Below are 18,519 nucleotides of genomic sequence, written 5' to 3' on the forward strand. Positions count from 1 at the left end.
ACGCCTCGTGGCTCAGTCGCACTGGGACTTTGGGAGAGGGTGGAAGGGTAGAGATTCATTGGTGTAGGCAGGCAGGAAACATTGCTGCGTCACAGCATGGCTGTGTGAAGACCAGGACAGGAGAAAAGGTGGGGTGGTCTGTGGCTGAGTTTGGTGGTGTGGGTCTTAGGTCTTTCTATTTGTTTTGTTGTTGCAAACTTGCAAAGGGCTGTCCTGTGGGTGTTTTTCCTGTTCAAAATACAACTCCTTTTGGGTAAAGAAAAGCTTGCCTTTGTGCCTTGCCTTCCTTGTGTGTGTGTCTGCTTTGAAAAAGAGTTGCATATCCCATCCAGTTCAAAATACAACTCCTTTTGGGGAAAGGAAAGCCTGCCTTTCTGCCTTGCCTTGTGTGTGTGTGTCTGCAGGGACGCTTTGAAAAAGAGTTGCATATCCCATCCACTTCAAAATACAACTCCTTTTGGGGAAAGGAAAGCCTGCCTTTGTGGCTTGCCTTGTGTGTGTGTCTGCAGGGACGCTTTGAAAAAGAGTTGCATATCCCATCCACTTCAAAATACAACTCCTTTTGGGGAAAGAAAAGCCTGCCTTTGTGGCTTGCCTTGTGTGTGTGTCTGCAGGGACGCTTTGAAAAAGAGTTGCATATCCCATCCACTTCAAAATACAACTCCTTTTGGGGAAAGGAAAGCCTGCCTTTCTGCCTTGCCTTGTGTGTGTGTCTGCAGGGACGCTTTGAAAAAGAGTTGCATATCCCATCCACTTCAAAATACAACTCCTTTTGGGGAAAGGAAAGCCTGCCTTTGTGGCTTGCCTTGTGTGTGTGTCTGCAGGGACGCTTTGAAAAAGAGTTGCATATCCCATCCACTTCAAAATACAACTCCTTTTGGGGAAAGGAAAGCCTGCCTTTGTGGCTTGCCTTGTGTGTGTGTCTGCAGGGACGCTTTGAAAAAGAGTTGCATATCCCATCCACTTCAAAATACAACTCCTTTTGGGGAAAGGAAAGCCTGCCTTTCTGCCTTGCCTTGTGTGTGTGTCTGCAGGGACGCTTTGAAAAAGAGTTGCATATCCCATCCACTTCAAAATACAACTCCTTTTGGGGAAAGGAAAGCCTGCCTTTGTGGCTTGCCTTGTGTGTGTGTCTGCAGGGACGCTTTGAAAAAGAGTTGCATATCCCATCCACTTCAAAATACAACTCCTTTTGGGGAAAGGAAAGCCTGCCTTTGTGGCTTGCCTTGTGTGTGTGTCTGCAGGGACGCTTTGAAAAAGAGTTGCATATCCCATCCACTTCAAAATACAACTCCTTTTGGGGAAAGGAAAGCCTGCCTTTCTGCCTTGCCTTGTGTGTGTGTGTCTGCAGGGACGCTTTGAAAAAGAGTTGCATATCCCATCCACTTCAAAATACAACTCCTTTTGGGGAAAGGAAAGCCTGCCTTTGTGGCTTGCCTTGTGTGTGTGTCTGCAGGGACGCTTTGAAAAAGAGTTGCATATCCCATCCACTTCAAAATACAACTCCTTTTGGGGAAAGGAAAGCCTGCCTTTGTGGCTTGCCTTGTGTGTGTGTGTCTGCAGGGACGCTTTGAAAAAGAGTTGCATATCCCATCCACTTCAAAATACAACTCCTTTTGGGGAAAGGAAAGCCTGCCTTTGTGGCTTGCCTTGTGTGTGTGTCTGCAGGGACGCTTTGAAAAAGAGTTGCATATCCCATCCACTTCAAAATACAACTCCTTTTGGGGAAAGGAAAGCCTGCCTTTCTGCCTTGCCTTGTGTGTGTGTGTCTGCAGGGACGCTTTGAAAAAGAGTTGCATATCCCATCCACTTCAAAATACAACTCCTTTTGGGGAAAGGAAAGCCTGCCTTTCTGCCTTGCCTTGTGTGTGTGTCTGCAGGGACGCTTTGAAAAAGAGTTGCATATCCCATTCACTTCAAAATACAACTCCTTTTGGGAAAGGAAAGCCTGCCTTTCTGCCTTGCCTTGTGTGTGTGTGTCTGCAGGGACGCTTTGAAAAAGAGTTGCATATCCCATCCACTTCAAAATACAACTCCTTTTGGGGAAAGGAAAGCCTGCCTTTCTGCCTTGCCTTGTGTGTGTGTCTGCAGGGACGCTTTGAAAAAGAGTTGCATATCCCATCCACTTCAAAATACAACTCCTTTTGGGGAAAGGAAAGCCTGCCTTTCTGCCTTGCCTTGTGTGTGTGTGTCTGCAGGGACGCTTTGAAAAAGAGTTGCATATCCCATCCACTTCAAAATACAACTCCTTTTGGGGAAAGGAAAGCCTGCCTTTCTGCCTTGCCTTGTGTGTGTGTGTCTGCAGGGACGCTTTGAAAAAGAGTTGCATATCCCATCCAGTTCAAAATACAACTCCTTTTGGGGAAAGGAAAGCCTGCCTTTCTGCCTTGCCTTGTGTGTGTGTCTGCAGGGACGCTTTGAAAAAGAGTTGCATATCCCATCCACTTCAAAATACAACTCCTTTTGGGGAAAGGAAAGCCTGCCTTTCTGCCTTGCCTTGTGTGTGTGTGTCTGCAGGGACGCTTTGAAAAAGAGTTGCATATCCCATCCACTTCAAAATACAACTCCTTTTGGGGAAAGGAAAGCCTGCCTTTGTGGCTTGCCTTGTGTGTGTGTCTGCAGGGACGCTTTGAAAAAGAGTTGCATATCCCATCCACTTCAAAATACAACTCCTTTTGGGGAAAGGAAAGCCTGCCTTTGTGGCTTGCCTTGTGTGTGTGTGTCTGCAGGGACGCTTTGAAAAAGAGTTGCATATCCCATCCACTTCAAAATACAACTCCTTTTGGGGAAAGGAAAGCCTGCCTTTCTGCCTTGCCTTGTGTGTGTGTCTGCAGGGACGCTTTGAAAAAGAGTTGCATATCCCATCCACTTCAAAATACAACTCCTTTTGGGGAAAGGAAAGCCTGCCTTTCTGCCTTGCCTTGTGTGTGTGTGTCTGCAGGGACGCTTTGAAAAAGAGTTGCATATCCCATCCACTTCAAAATACAACTCCTTTTGGGGAAAGGAAAGCCTGCCTTTGTGGCTTGCCTTGTGTGTGTGTCTGCAGGGACGCTTTGAAAAAGAGTTGCATATCCCATCCACTTCAAAATACAACTCCTTTTGGGGAAAGGAAAGCCTGCCTTTGTGGCTTGCCTTGTGTGTGTGTGTCTGCAGGGACGCTTTGAAAAAGAGTTGCATATCCCATCCACTTCAAAATACAACTCCTTTTGGGGAAAGGAAAGCCTGCCTTTGTGGCTTGCCTTGTGTGTGTGTCTGCAGGGACGCTTTGAAAAAGAGTTGCATATCCCATCCACTTCAAAATACAACTCCTTTTGGGGAAAGGAAAGCCTGCCTTTGTGGCTTGCCTTGTGTGTGTGTGTCTGCAGGGACGCTTTGAAAAAGAGTTGCATATCCCATCCACTTCAAAATACAACTCCTTTTGGGGAAAGGAAAGCCTGCCTTTCTGCCTTGCCTTGTGTGTGTGTCTGCAGGGACGCTTTGAAAAAAAGTTGCATATCCCATCCACTTCAAAATACAACTCCTTTTGGGGAAAGGAAAGCCTGCCTTTCTGCCTTGCCTTGTGTGTGTGTGTCTGCAGGGACGCTTTGAAAAAGAGTTGCATATCCCATCCACTTCAAAATACAACTCCTTTTGGGGAAAGGAAAGCCTGCCTTTCTGCCTTGCCTTGTGTGTGTGTGTCTGCAGGGACGCTTTGAAAAAGAGTTGCATATCCCATCCAGTTCAAAATACAACTCCTTTTGGGGAAAGGAAAGCCTGCCTTTCTGCCTTGCCTTGTGTGTGTGTCTGCAGGGACGCTTTGAAAAAGAGTTGCATATCCCATCCACTTCAAAATACAACTCCTTTTGGGGAAAGGAAAGCCTGCCTTTGTGGCTTGCCTTGTGTGTGTGTCTGCAGGGACGCTTTGAAAAAGAGTTGCATATCCCATCCACTTCAAAATACAACTCCTTTTGGGGAAAGGAAAGCCTGCCTTTGTGGCTTGCCTTGTGTGTGTGTGTCTGCAGGGACGCTTTGAAAAAGAGTTGCATATCCCATCCACTTCAAAATACAACTCCTTTTGGGGAAAGAAAAGCTTGCCTTTCTGCCTTGCCTTGTGTGTGTGTCTGCCAGGGACGCTTCCTGATTTTCCCAAGACAACTTTGGGAAAGAGTTGCATATCCCATACTTTCCTGTAGAACTGGAAAGTACAGGTATCCCCTTGTAAATAAATAAAACTAACTAAATGTTATAGACTACGCTTTTGCAACAGTAAATTGGCCAGAATATAACACGTTGCCAATCAAGATTCAACAAATATTTCCCACCAGTAACACAACACCTAACCATCATCCCTTCTGTTACCTGAAAACACTCCCCTTGACATGAAGCGCTCAGCTGTACGCGGGTCTGGGGGAGCAAGTCCTAGTAGTGGTCAAGCCACGGCCAGGACACTGTGGGGGGCCAAAAAAGTTAAGGTGGGTCCCATACGTCTGGAACGCCGAACTATGGGAGTGGGTGGACTTGATGAAGAACCAGGCTGTTCTAATGCAGACAGTTCACAGGCATCCACCCGGAGCCGGCTGTCGCATGGAGCTGAGACAACTGGACGATCATTGGAACATACAGGTGTTGCCGTCCTGGAACTACAGGTGGTGGATAGTGAGGATATAGATAACCCCACCCCTCCACCCGCTACTGACAGTGAGGAGGAGGTAGAGGAGGTACTACCATCAAAACGTAGACTTCCTCATGCTGCTGAAAGGGTGCCCACGACTCCCATCTCTGAGGGCGTCGCCACAGTGGCTGTGGGGAGGCCAAGGTCATTTATTTGGGACCATTTCCATGTCCACTCTCAGAGTTCTACTTTGGCAGTTTGTAGACACTGTGGGGCAAATATCAGCAGAGGCAGAGACACGAGACATCTTGCGACCTCGGGGTTGAGCTCTCACATGAAGCGACACCATCCCTCCATTTCGCTGGGAGGGGGAACTGCAAGCCCTTCCAGTGGCAGCCTTAGCACGCAAAGTTCACCAGGTGAAGATAGTGGAAGGCGGACACAGTCCACCATGGAGGATTGGGCCATTCCATTACCCAGAAAGAAAACGGGGGAAACATTGCTCACACCCCAGCAGATAACCCAAACTGTGGGAGAGATGATTGCCCTAGATCACCATCCCTTCCGCCTGGTAGAACAAGAAGGCTTTGTACGCCTTATGAAACGACTGTGCCCCCGCTACAAAATCCCCTCCCGTCACACCTTTTCCAGAAAAGTAATCCCCGGCTTGTACGAGGGCTGTAAGGAACGCATTATCCAGATGTTGCGTAGCGCCATGGGAGGACACATCCATTTTACCTCTGATATTTGGTCAAGCTTGGGAGGAGGCCACTCCTACCTCTCTCTCACGGCACATTGGTGGGAGAAGGAAGGCACTATGGATACATCCCATCGTTGGGCACTCCTCGCATTGGAGGTAGTTGATCGTGATCACAAGGCAGAGACCATCTGCAACTATCTGGAAAACATGATGGGGGAATGGATGCAGTGTAGGCCGGAAGAAATGAGGAGGGGCTTTATGGTGACGGACGCAGGGAAAAATATGATCAAAGCGGTTGAAAGTGCCGGGTTTCAGAATGTGTCCTGCATGGCCCACTTGCTTCACAATACCGTCAAGGAAGGTTTAAAGAGCCAGGAAGAGCAGTCGGGCAGCAACACAAACATCTCCCTGCTGATCGAGCGCTGTAGAAAGATCGCGGGCTACTTCCACCGGAGCATCAAGGCAGCCCGGCAGCTGAGAGACAGGCAGAGCCTTGAAGGCCTCCCGCAGCACAAGCTGCTCCAGGACGTCTCGACTCGGTGGAATTCAACCTTAAAAATGCTCGAACGCATGGTCGAGCAGCAGAAGGCGGTACACGGCATCTCCCTCACTTTGGTTGCGCCTGTTAGCAAGCTTGTTCCAACTAAGCAAGAGTGGGACACCATCTCCCAGCTAGTAGACGTACTAAAGCCATTCAAACATGCCACTGAGACACTTTCGGAATCAAAAGCTCTTCTGAGCCAGGCAGTGCCCATGGTCTTGAGGCTAAGGAGGCACCTAGAAAGGCTTGGGGCCGGTCGAACAATTGACTCCCTGGCTGGACCGCTGACACCGCCGGTCCAGGAGGTGGTGAGGAGGTTGTCCTTTGCTGTACGGAAACGGCTAGAGCCACTTCTTTCCAGCAAGGTCCATATGCTGGCGGCCTTGTGTGATCCACGGCTAAAGTACAACGTCTGCCCAAAAGACTTTACCATGTGGAAGGCCCAACTTGTTGACCTTGTGAGGGAGGTCTTTGCTGCCAGGGTGGAGGAGACGGGCACAGCGGCCCCTCTTCCAGAACTGCCTGTCACCCCAAGCACTAGCGCTAGTGGCGAGACGGAAAGTCCCGCGGAGCCGGTAGGGGGTTGCCGTAGGGATACGGATCTCCAGCCGCGAACAGGAAACGTTTTCTTTGCAGAGACGGTGGCCATACTTGCCTGCTCTGAAGAATCCTCTTTGCTGGCTTCTGCTCAAAAGGTAGACTCGGCCGAATGCTCGGTCAACAGGTACTTTGAGGAGCCTCCGGAGATAATTTCTTGTGATCCATTGTCCTATTGGGCTTCACGCGAACACATGTGGCCGGATCTGTCGCACGTAGCCCGCCAGTTCCTCAGCTGTCCTCCCACCAGCGTCCAGAGCGAAAGGGTCTTCAGCATAGCGGGAGATGTAGTCACGCCCCACCGCAGCTTGCTGGACCCTCAAACAGTGGAGAAACTTGTTTTCCTGAAGGCCAACCTTCCTGTGTTGAATTTCCCAGATTTGGATTTTGAGACCGACTGCTCCTAGAGCAACAGTTCTCCTCCTTTAACCAACTCTGCTTCAGAGTAACTTTGGCCAATTTTTTTGGGCGTCCGGGCGGGGGGGTGGCCCCTTTGGACTCTGTCCAACAACTCTCTCCTCTATCCTACAATGCTTTCCTCTCTCTTTTCCCTTCCTTTCTCCTCTTTTTCATCACTCGACGTTGCCCCACTGACGTTTTTGGGTTCATCCATCTCAAGGGGCCGTTTCACGAATCATGTAATCATGGAATCATAGAAAAGTAGAGTTGGAATAGAACTCATGGGCCATCAAGTTCTCCCCCAAGAAAGACGCAGGAAGTATCATTCAAAGCATCCCCGACAGATGGCCATCGAGCCTATGCTTAAAAGCTTCAAAAGAAGGGGCCTACAACACAGTCCGGGGGAGACAGTTCCACTCCCGAACAACCATCGCGGAGAGAAGTACTATCTTTCATTTGTCCCTGTTGAACTTAATATACTTTTGGCCCATCTATGTATTCGGAAGTTACAAAACGTTTTCTCTCATGTAATACTGGCTCTGTAGAGGTTGAAGGATATTCTGTGGAAAATTAGACCATAAAAGCCAAGGTAGATAATGCTTCCTCTTTGTGTTCTGTTCGGATTTCATTCAATTCCCTTTTTATTTGGGGGGGGGGGGGAATATTACCATCACGAGCCATGACTGTTTGGTCTTCTACAGATCCTCGCAGCTCCTGTACAGAAAGAGCACTGTTATATTTGATGTGGATACTTCAGATAATCATTTCAGGTGTAGGAATACGCCAGACTCTCACTTTACAGAGGTATACTATCTGTCCATCTGAACCTTTGAGGATGTCTTTATCCACTGGAATTAATACACCTCGACTTGGGACAGAACTTCTCTAAATTGTCATCTTTCAGTGTCCCATTGTCTAGAGCGGGTGTGGTTGCCGCAGTGGTCATGGGACGGCCGCCTTTGGGTCCCCTAGCCCTCTGCCCGCTTACGCGGAGGGTGCCTTTATAACTCGGAGGGGGGAATCATCAAAGACAGTGGTACTCCTCCGCCTTTGCCAGCATTTCTCCAAATGGTTGTCTAGTGTCCCTTCTCCTTTATATGCCGTGGTCTACGCTGTGGTCGTTAAACGGCCGCTTTTGGGTCCCCTCCCCCTTTGACCTGGCACGCAGAGGGTGCCGTTCCCCCTTCAGGACGTGTGCCTTGCGGCTGCTTTAGAAGTTTGGGCGCAGGTTACGCCGAGTGGAAATTGCCTTTTGCTGGCTTGTTGGGAAAACGATAGAAGAGGTACACGGCCTTCCCCTTGGGTGGTGGGGTGTTGCTGTGGGTAGAGGCTTAAATCGCAAAAACAAAAAACTTTGTGGGAGGGCCGTGCCGAATTCTCCGGGATGCATGCCGGCCAACTGTGGCCGGCTGGCTCAGGGTGGGGTCTTTGCTGCCCTTTGTTTTTTTCCCTTACTTTTCTTTTCTTTTTGCTGCCTCTCGGACTACGTGACGCCAGACTCTAGAGGTATATGCCCTTCCCCCTTCAGGGCGTGTTCCTTTGCGGCTGCTTGCAATGTGTGGGCGCAGGTTACCCAGAGTGGGAACAGCCTTTTGCTGGCTTGTTGGCAGGACGATAGAAGAGGTACACGGCCTTCCCCTGGGGTGGTGGAGTGTTGCTGTGGGTAGAGGCTTAAATCGCAAAAACAAAAAACTTTGTGGGAGGGCCGTGCCGAATTCTCCGGGATGCATGCCGGCCAACTGTGGCCGGCTGGCTCAGGGTGGGGTCTTTGCTGCCCTTTGTTTTTTCCCCTTACTTTTCTTTTCTTTTTGCTGCCTCTCAGACTACGTGACGCCAGACTCTAGAGGTATATGCCCTTCCCCCTTCAGGGCGTGTTCCTTTGCGGCTGCTTGCAATGTGTGGGCGCAGGTTACCCAGAGTGGGAACTGCCTTTTGCTGGCTTGTTGGCAGGACGATAGAAGAGGTACACGGCCTTCCCCTGGGGTGGTGGAGTGTTGCTGTGGGTAGAGGTTTAAGTCACAAAAAAAAAAAACTTTGTGGGAGGGCCGTGCCGAATTCTCCGGGATGCATGCCGGTCAACTGTGGCCGGCTGGATCAGGGTGGGGTCTTTGCTGCCCTTTGTTTTTTTCCCTTACTTTTCTTTTCTTTTTGCTGCCTCTCGGACTACGTGACGCCAGACTCTAGAGGTATATGCCCTTCCCCCTTCAGGGCGTGTTCCTTTGCGGCTGCTTGCAATGTGTGGGCGCAGGTTACCCAGAGTGGGAACTGCCTTTTGCTGGCTTGTTGGCAGGACGATAGAAGAGGTACACGGCCTTCCCCTGGGGTGGTGGAGTGTTGCTGTGGGTAGAGGCTTAAGTCGGAAAAAAAAAAAACTTTGTGGGAGGGCCGTGCCGAATTCTCCGGGATGCATGCCGGCCAACTGTGGCCGGCTGGCACAGGGTGGGGTCTTTGCTGCCCTTTGTTTTTTTCCCTTACTTTTCTTTTCTTTTTGCTGCCTCTCGGACTACGTGACGCCAGACTCTAGAGGTATATGCCCTTCCCCCTTCAGGGCGTGTTCCTTTGCGGCTGCTTGCAATGTGTGGGCGCAGGTTACCCAGAGTGGGAACAGCCTTTTGCTGGCTTGTTGGCAGGACGATAGAAGAGGTACACGGCCTTCCCCTGGGGTGGTGGAGTGTTGCTGTGGGTAGAGGTTTAAGTCACAAAAAAAAAAACTTTGTGGGAGGGCCGTGCCGAATTCTCCGGGATGCATGCCGGTCAACTGTGGCCGGCTGGATCAGGGTGGGGTCTTTGCTGCCCTTTGTTTTTTTCCCTTACTTTTCTTTTCTTTTTGCTGCCTCTCGGACTACGTGACGCCAGACTCTAGAGGTATATGCCCTTCCCCCTTCAGGGCGTGTTCCTTTGCGGCTGCTTGCAATGTGTGGGCGCAGGTTACCCAGAGTGGGAACTGCCTTTTGCTGGCTTGTTGGCAGGACGATAGAAGAGGTACACGGCCTTCCCCTGGGGTGGTGGAGTGTTGCTGTGGGTAGAGGCTTAAGTCGGAAAAAAAAAACTTTGTGGGAGGGCCGTGCCGAATTCTCCGGGATGCATGCCGGCCAACTGTGGCCGGCTGGCACAGGGTGGGGTCTTTGCTGCCCTTTGTTTTTTTCCCTTACTTTTCTTTTCTTTTTGCTGCCTCTCGGACTACGTGACGCCAGACTCTAGAGGTATATGCCCTTCCCCCTTCAGGGCATGTTCCTTTGCGGCTGCTTGCAATGTGTGGGCGCAGGTTACCCAGAGTGGGAACTGCCTTTTGCTGGCCTTTGGGTAAAACGATAGAAGAGGGTGGAATGATCAAAGACAGTGTTACAGTCTCCCATCACCCTGAGAGGCTGTGATTGACACTATTGCTGCGGAACGGCCGCCTTTGGTTCCCCTTGCCCACTGTCCGCGCACACGGACGTTGCCGATTGCCCGTCAGGGCGTGTGCCTTTGCGGCTGCTTTCAAGGTGTTGGCAGAACGTTTCGCCGAGTGGTAAATGTTTTTTGCTGGCCTGTGGGTAAAACAATAGAAGAGGGTGGAATGATCAAAGACAGTGTTACAGTCTCCCATCACCCTGAGAGGTTGTGATTGACGCTGTTGCTGCGGAAAGGCCGCCTTTGGTTCCCCTTGCCCACTGTCCGCGCACACGGACGTTGCCGATTGCCCGTCAGGGCGTGTGCCTTTGCGGCTGCTTTCAAGGAGTGGGCGCAAGTTCCGTCTCGTGGAAACTGTTTCTTGCTGGTCTGTTGGTAATAACGAGGGTGGAGTGATCACAGACTGTGGGACAGTGTCCCATTCACCTTAAAAGGAAGTGTACTCAACGATGTGGCGGCAGAACGGCCGCCTTTGGTTCCCCTTGCCCACTGTCCGCGCACACGGACGTTGCCGATTGCCCGTCAGGGCGTGTGCCTTTGCGGCTGCTTTCAAGGAGTGGGCGCAAGTTCCGTCTCGTGGAAACTGTTTCTTGCTGTTCCCCTCGCCCTCTGGCCGCGCACGCGGAATCACTGAAAGAAGTGGGACACCTTGGCCTTTACCACTTCTCAAAATTGTCTTCTTTTACTGTACCATTGCCTTGTGCGGGTGTAGTCGAGAGCATGTGATGATAATCTTACGCAGAGTAAGAAGTAGAGAATCAATCCACTCAGAATCTCTTATGCTATTAAAAACAATTACTTAATAATGCCTTCATGTTTCCTTTGGAATCCACATTTCTGCTTTGTTTCTACTTTGAATTACTTTCTACTACATTACACACTATATCTTTCATAATTGTACTTCCTCAAGTTTACTTAAACTGTATGTATACCAACCAACTGAAGTCATTTCCCTCTATCCAGGTCATCTGCAGGAGAACTTTAATAACCCCTGAAGAACACACTAGTCTTACCTGCAGTGGAACTGCATGGAAACATGTGTCTAACATCAGAGCCTTAAAACCTTCCCCCTCCAAAAAGCATTATAGGTCTGTGTGGTCGTTTGTAGCCTATTTAAGAATAGCTTGACAGGCCAATAGTATTTCGCACTGTATAGTTTTTTAACTGTCAAACTACCTCCTCTTCAGTCCTCGGACTCGAGCCGTGTTTTTACACCACTGTTTTTTAAGCTGGTAATGCTGTATGCTGACTGTGACTTCAGTTATATCTTATGTCTTATTGACCCAACATGAACACAGAAGAGTCTCACTGATCAAAGCCAAACGGGCCTACCACTGCTGAAATAAGCAGATTTCTTGGATTGGACTTGTTGAAGAAAAGCATATAACACATCATATCAGGTTATTATTATCCAAATAAAGCACCATAAATGCATGTTATACAACCAAGGAGACATAAGAAGTCGTTCTATATGCTGAAATGATATGTTGCTATTGCTTACTTTATGAATTTAGCTTCAAAATATCACAATATAATGGAATCATTGACTACAGAAATGGCTAGATTTTTCCAGAGGCTAGACGGTTTGCTGTTATGGAGTGTATCTTTGTGTCATGGGTTGTGGTGTGTGGGCGTGGTGCCGGCCAACGGTGGCCGGCCCCCCGGGTCTGATGGGCTTGGGCCCACATTTTGAAAGCAGACGTGAAGAAAGCATGCCCTTCCCCCTCTGGGTTCAGCGGTGTGGGCGTGGGGCCGGCCAACGGTGGCCGGCCCCCCGGGTCTGATGGGCTTGGGCCCACGTTTTGAAAGCAGACGTGAAGAAAGCATGCCCTTCCCCCTCTGGGTTCAGCGGTGTGGGCGTGGGGCCGGCCAACGGTGTCCGGCCCCCCGGGTCTGAGGGGCTTGGGCCCACATTTTGCAATCAGACGTGAAGAAAGCCTGCCCTTCCCCGTGGGTTGCGGCGTGTGGGCGTGGGGCCGGCCAACGGTGGCCGGCCCCCCGGGTCTGAGGGGCTTGGGCCCACATTTTGCAAGCAGACGTGAAGAAAGCATGCCCTTCCCCCTGTGGGTCCAGCGGTGTGGGCGTGGGGCCGGCCAACGGTGGCCGGCCCCCCGGGTCTGAGGGGCTTGGGGCCACATTTTGCAATCAGACGTGAAGAAAGCCTGCCCTTCCCCGTGGGTTGCGGCGTGTGGGCGTGGGGCCGGCCAACGGTGGCCGGCCCCCCGGGTCTGATGGGCTTGGGCCCACATTTTGCAAGCAGACGTGAAGAAAGCCTGCCCTTCCCCGTGGGTTGCGGCGTGTGGGCGTGGGGCCGGCCAACGGTGGCCGGCCCCCCGGGTCTGAGGGGCTTGGGCCCACATTTTGCAAGCAGACGTGAAGAAAGCCTGCCCTTCCCCGTGGGTTGCGGCGTGTGGGCGTGGGGCCGGCCAACGGTGGCCGGCCCCCCGGGTCTGAGGGGCTTGGGCCCACATTTTGCAAGCAGACGTGAAGAAAGCCTGCCCTTCCCCGTGGGTTGCGGCGTGTGGGCGTGGGGCCGGCCAACGGTGGCCGGCCCCCCGGGTCTGAGGGGCTTGGGCCCACATTTTGCAAGCAGACGTGAAGAAAGCCTGCCCTTCCCCGTGGGTTGCGGCGTGTGGGCGTGGGGCCGGCCAACGGTGGCCGGCCCCCCGGGTCTGAGGGGCTTGGGCCCACATTTCCTTTTTTTTGGTCTTCTCTCTCTTTCTCTGGGAAGGGTGCCGGCCAACGGTGGCCGGCCTAGTATTTTAAAGTGTGGGCCTTTTTGGCGGTGGCTTTTTCTGTCTTTTCTTTGGTCTTTGCTGCCTCTCGGCCTACGTGGCCGAGTTTCCCCGATGCACCGCCTCTCTCTTCTCTCTCGGCTGTCGTTCTTTAGCCCTTTATGCGAGTTTGCACCGAAGCCTCCTTTGGGGCGACGGCCCCTCTTTCTTCCTGTCTGGGAATCGTGCGGGCCAACGGTGGCCGGCCTAGTATTTTATAGTGTGGGCCTTTTTGGCGGTGGCTTTTTCTGTCTTTTCTTTGGTCTTTGCTGCCTCTCGGCCTACGTGGCCGAGTTTCCCCCGATGCACCGCCTCTCTCTTCTCTCTCGGCTGTCGTTCTTTAGCCCTTTATGCGAGTTTGCACCGAAGCCTCCTTTGGGGCGACGGCCCCTCTTTCTTCCTGTCTGGGAATCGTGCGGGCCAACGGTGGCCGGCCTAGTATTTTATAGTGTGGGCCTTTTTGGCGGTGGCTTTTTCTGTCTTTTCTTTGGTCTTTGCTGCCTCTCGGCCGGGCCTACGTGGCCGAGTTTCCCCGATGTACCGCCTCTCTCTTCTCTCGCCGGCTGTCGTTCTTTAGCCCTTTATGCTATTTTGCACAGAAGCCTCCTTTGGGGCGGTGTCCTCTGGTTTTTTTTCTTTCTCTCTCTCTCTCTCAGGGATGCGTGCCGGCAAACATTGGCCGGCCCGGCTTAATGTATGGGCCTTGTCGCCTGTGGCTTTTTTCTTTCTTTTCTTTTCTTTTCTTTTCTTTTTGCTGCCTCTCGGCCTACGTGGCCGAGTTTCCCCCGATGCACCGCCTCTCTCTTCTCTCTCGGCTGTCGTTCTTTAGCCCTTTATGCGAGTTTGCACCGAAGCCTCCTTTGGGGCGACGGCCCCTCTTTCTTCCTGTCTGGGAATCGTGCGGGCCAACGGTGGCCGGCCTAGTATTTTATAGTGTGGGCCTTTTTGGCGGTGGCTTTTTCTGTCTTTTCTTTGGTCTTTGCTGCCTCTCGGCCTACGTGGCCGAGTTTCCCCGATGTACCGCCTCTCTCTTCTCTCGCCGGCTGTCGTTCTTTAGCCCTTTATGCTATTTTGCACAGAAGCCTCCTTTGGGGCGGTGTCCTCTGGTTTTTTTTCTCTCTCTCTCTCTCTCTCAGGGATGCGTGCCGGCAAACATTGGCCGGCCCGGCTTAATGTATGGGCCTTGTCGCCTGTGGCTTTTTTCTTTCTTTTCTTTTCTTTTCTTTTCTTTTTGCTGCCTCTCGGCCTACGTGGCCGAGTTTCCCCCGATGCACCGCCTCTCTCTTCTCTCTCGGCTGTCGTTCTTTAGCCCTTTATGCGAGTTTGCACCGAAGCCTCCTTTGGGGCGACGGCCCCTCTTTCTTCCTGTCTGGGAATCGTGCGGGCCAACGGTGGCCGGCCTAGTATTTTATAGTGTGGGCCTTTTTGGCGGTGGCTTTTTCTGTCTTTTCTTTGGTCTTTGCTGCCTCTCGGCCTACGTGGCCGAGTTTCCCCGATGTACCGCCTCTCTCTTCTCTCGCCGGCTGTCGTTCTTTAGCCCTTTATGCTATTTTGCACAGAAGCCTCCTTTGGGGCGGTGTCCTCTGGTTTTTTTTCTCTCTCTCTCTCTCTCTCAGGGATGCGTGCCGGCAAACATTGGCCGGCCCGGCTTAATGTATGGGCCTTGTCGCCTGTGGCTTTTTTCTTTCTTTTCTTTTCTTTTCTTTTCTTTTTGCTGCCTCTCGGCCTACGTGGCCGAGTTTCCCCCGATGCACCGCCTCTCTCTTCTCTCTCGGCTGTCGTTCTTTAGCCCTTTATGCGAGTTTGCACCGAAGCCTCCTTTGGGGCGACGGCCCCTCTTTCTTCCTGTCTGGGAATCGTGCGGGCCAACGGTGGCCGGCCTAGTATTTTATAGTGTGGGCCTTTTTGGCGGTGGCTTTTTCTGTCTTTTCTTTGGTCTTTGCTGCCTCTCGGCCGGGCCTACGTGGCCGAGTTTCCCCGATGTACCGCCTCTCTCTTCTCTCGCCGGCTGTCGTTCTTTAGCCCTTTATGCTATTTTGCACAGAAGCCTCCTTTGGGGCGGTGTCCTCTGGGTTTTTTTCTCTCTCTCTCTCTCTCTCAGGGATGCGTGCCGGCAAACAGTGGCCGGCCCGGCTTAATGTATGGGCCTTGTCGCCTGTGGCTTTTTTCTTACTTTTCTTTTCTTTTCTTTTCTTTTTGCTGCCTCTCGGCCTACGTGGTCGGGTTTCCCACGATGCACCGCCTCTCTCTTCTCTCGCCGGCTGTCGTTCTTTACCCCTTTATGCGATTTTGCACAGAAGCCTCCTTTGGGGCGGCGGCCCCTCTTTCTTCCTCACAGGGAAGCGTGCCGGCCAACGGTGGCACGCCTAGTATTTCAACGTGTGGGCCTTGTCGGCCTATGTGGTCGACGTGTTTCCCACGATGCACCGCCTCTGTCTTCTCTCGCGGCTGTCGTTCTTTACCCCTTGGTGCAATCTTGCACAGAACCCTTTTGACAGATGGAAGGGCTATCTGAGCCTTGCGAAAGTGGTTACGGAGATCATCGCGGAACGCAAGAAGGTCCCATTTCCATCTCAGAGTTTGGACACAATGGAGTACGACATGCAGCTAGTCCTCAACGAGGACAACTTTGAAACAGCATCACAATGGGTTAATGGAAGCAGTTCCAGCAGCAAGAGCTCCAAAGGTAGTGCCAATGGCCAGGCTTCCCAAAACAAGGAGATTTGCAATTTCTGCAAACACAACGGGGAATCCAAGCAGGTCTATTCGTCCCACCGGCTGAAGGGGATGGACGGCACCGTGGAGTGCCCCATCTTGCGCAAATACACCTGTCCGCTCTGCGGTGCCACGGGCGAAAAGGCCCATACTTTAAAATACTGCCCACTGAGCCAAGGGAAGAGGTCGCTGTATCGCAAGTGCGGACGTAACTCGGCTGGACGCAAGGTGAGGAGATAAGAAGATCAGGAGAAGACCGAAGCATTTATTCTTAGTTTTAGTTTGACTTTGTAAAAGAACAACATTTGATTTCGAGCATCATTAACACTCTTTACATTTCCTCCCACTTTGTTTCAGGTTTGGAGAATGGAAGCCCAATTCTCTTAGACTACATTTGTGAGTCCAGAAATGTTTTTTTATGTATATTGTTGCCTTCTTTCACATTTGTTGTACCTAGGTTAATTATATTGTGTTTCTTTTAGATGTGTCAGTTGCCTAGTGTGATGATTCATGGGCCCTGCAGTCCTATTCCTGACAGTATTGTGGCAGATGAGGAGGAAAATATGGAGTTTTCCCCAGATTTCCGGTCGGAGTCAGAGCCTTGGCAGCTGCCTGAAGTTCTAGTCCAAGAACCAATTAAACCTGACCTTGGTGGGAACTCTCCCCCTTATGGGAGAAAACAGGCTTACACGACTGATAGAGGATCGAGAGAAAAATTTAGAAGTACTGCTCGCCTTGCTGCCAAATATGCCACTGATTAGAAGTATTTCCCCTGAGAAAATACGGGGAGTCTTGCACCTGCAAGCTGGTTTCCTTCGCTCCCTGTTCTCTAGGGAAAGTGATTGTTGTTTGGGGAAACGAGACCCAATATAGGGAAATTGCGCGAAGGATTCCTTGCGGAGTCAATTCGTCAGCTCCTGGAGAGAGGTCATGTGTGTGTGGACTTCGAATCCTGTTCCTTGCCTCCTGAATCTAGTTCCAAGCCTTGTCCTCGTCTCACGGATTTACCACAGATCTTGTTCCATGCTTCAAGTTGCTTTGCCTTTAGCCACAGCTCCAGCCACGTTCCAAGTAACTTTCAGCCTTGTGTCAAGCTTCATTGGATTCAAGACTTTTTCTGTTTTCCCAACGCTTTGCTTGGCAAAGCGTGTGTTGCGGTTATTGGATTATAATCTTTGGACTCTAATATTTCATATTGGACAATAATCTGCTGGACTATATTTGGCCTCATTTGAAAGGTCTGCTTCTGAACTTTATTCTACACTTGTTTTTATTGACTTTATATATTCCTTTAATAAAGATATTAGATAGAATCTGGCCTCAGTGTATGGTTATTGGTGCCCAGCAGCCTAGATCCTGACACCTTGTATCATGCTTTTTTATACATATAATCATGTTTTTTACATATGTAATATCACGTTCCTTTGACATCTGTAATTGCCTTATATCATATTTTATATTGTGTTTTATATATGCAGTTACTTTACATGTTTCTTTTATGTATGGATGTATAATTTTTACATGTTTAATTATATTATTTGCAACTATAATTGCCTAATATCATGCTTCTTTTATATATGCAATGACATCATGTTTATTTAACGTATATAAGTGCCTTATATCATGTCCGGGTTATCATGTGTGTCTCCAGAGGGATGCAGCCCTATCCTTTGCAGGGAAAATATAGAAATATCTTCTAAATGGCTACTGTCTAGAATTTTGTTTTGTAAAGAAAGGAAAAGTTTATATGCTATTGGAAAGAAAGATACTATTTTATGTTTAAATTTTGGAAAGGAATAGAATTGGTTATTATTACTGTGGTCTAACCTTCAATTGTTTGCAAGTTGTTCTAAAGTTTGGATCGTAGAGTTTAATAAACAGAGTTTATGGTTTTGGCATCAAAACTGTTCATGTTGTGCTTAAATGGGATTGAATTTTCTTTAATTTGTGGCCCATAATAGGCTGGTTATAAGCCTGATCTGGAAGGCAGCCAAGGCAAAGACCATTGAGCTGCTGAACTTGCAGACTGAAAGGTCCCAGGTTCAAATCCCGGGAGCAGAGTGAGCGCCCGCTGTTAGCTCCAGCTTCTGCCAACCTAGCAGCTTGAAAACATGCCAATGTGAGTAGATGAATAGGTACCGCTGTGGCGGGAAGGTAATGGCACTCCATGTAGTCATGCCGACCACATGACCTTGGAGGTGTCTATGGACAACACTGGCTCTTGGGGTTAGAAATGGAGGTGAGCACAACCCCCAGAGTCAGACATGACTGAACTTAACGTCAAGGGATACCTTTACACACACACACATGCAGGGACGACACCAATTTAACAAAGTTTCAGCCACAAAAACAAAGTTTCTAAAGTAGAGCAATGACTTTCACAGTAAAGACAACCCAATTTAACAGGAAATAAGACTTTCAAACCAGGAACAGATTTCTGCAATTATTAAAAAATGGTTCATTATAAAAGCTATGAAAATTTGCCAAAAATCAGAGGATAAGGGAAACGTTCCACATTTTGGTGAGCTATCAGTGTTAAATGTGTTCTACCACTGTACCAAGTTTGAAGAAGATCACTCAAAAAATGAGGGCGGGAGAGCCCCCTAAGTCCCCCCCCTTCGGGCTGTTTTTGGGCCACCGCGCATGCGCGTCCGCCATTAACGAATTAATTTCGAAAATAACGAATTTTCGTTAATTTCGAAAAATTTTGGGGGCCAAATTCGTTATTAGCAACAAAAACGAAAAACTGCCCCCTCTAGTTTTGAAACGAGTTTAGAATCAAATTTTTCATGGATCGATCAAGCCTACC

The 18,519-nt window shown here is 50.1% G+C and overlaps 1 protein-coding gene across 3 annotated transcripts; it reads left to right on the plus strand.

Moving 5' to 3' along the window:
- The first annotated feature begins 15,402 nt into the window (after positions 1–15,402).
- Positions 15,403–16,904, plus strand: LOC134295253 (nanos homolog 2-like). Of its 3 annotated transcripts, XM_062967108.1 has the most exons (3): positions 15,403–15,938; positions 16,068–16,106; positions 16,193–16,900. In XM_062967108.1, the coding sequence occupies exons 1-2, from the start codon at positions 15,417–15,419 to the stop codon at positions 16,095–16,097; spliced, it is 552 nt and encodes a 183-aa protein (XP_062823178.1). In that variant the 5' UTR covers positions 15,403–15,416; the 3' UTR covers positions 16,098–16,106; positions 16,193–16,900. The 3 variants fall into 3 exon arrangements, 2 of the variants coding, with proteins under 2 accessions (XP_062823178.1, XP_062823177.1); XR_010001785.1 differs by having other exon boundaries at positions 15,403–16,106; positions 16,193–16,904; XM_062967107.1 differs by having other exon boundaries at positions 16,068–16,900.
- Positions 16,905–18,519: the final 1,615 nt, after the last annotated feature.

This window comes from Anolis carolinensis, unplaced genomic scaffold (genome assembly GCF_035594765.1).
Source record: "Anolis carolinensis isolate JA03-04 unplaced genomic scaffold, rAnoCar3.1.pri scaffold_136, whole genome shotgun sequence".
NCBI lineage: Eukaryota > Metazoa > Chordata > Lepidosauria > Squamata > Dactyloidae > Anolis > Anolis carolinensis.

Bases quoted from the DNA above. Each gene is read 5' to 3' on its own strand.
- LOC134295253 (XM_062967107.1), top strand. From the start codon at position 15,417: ATGCACCGCCTCTGTCTTCTCTCGCGGCTGTCGTTCTTTACCCCTTGG. The intron at 15,939-16,067 runs GTGAGGAGATAA...ACTTTGTTTCAG, and splicing joins GTAACTCGGCTGGACGCAAG to GTTTGGAGAATGGAAGCCCA.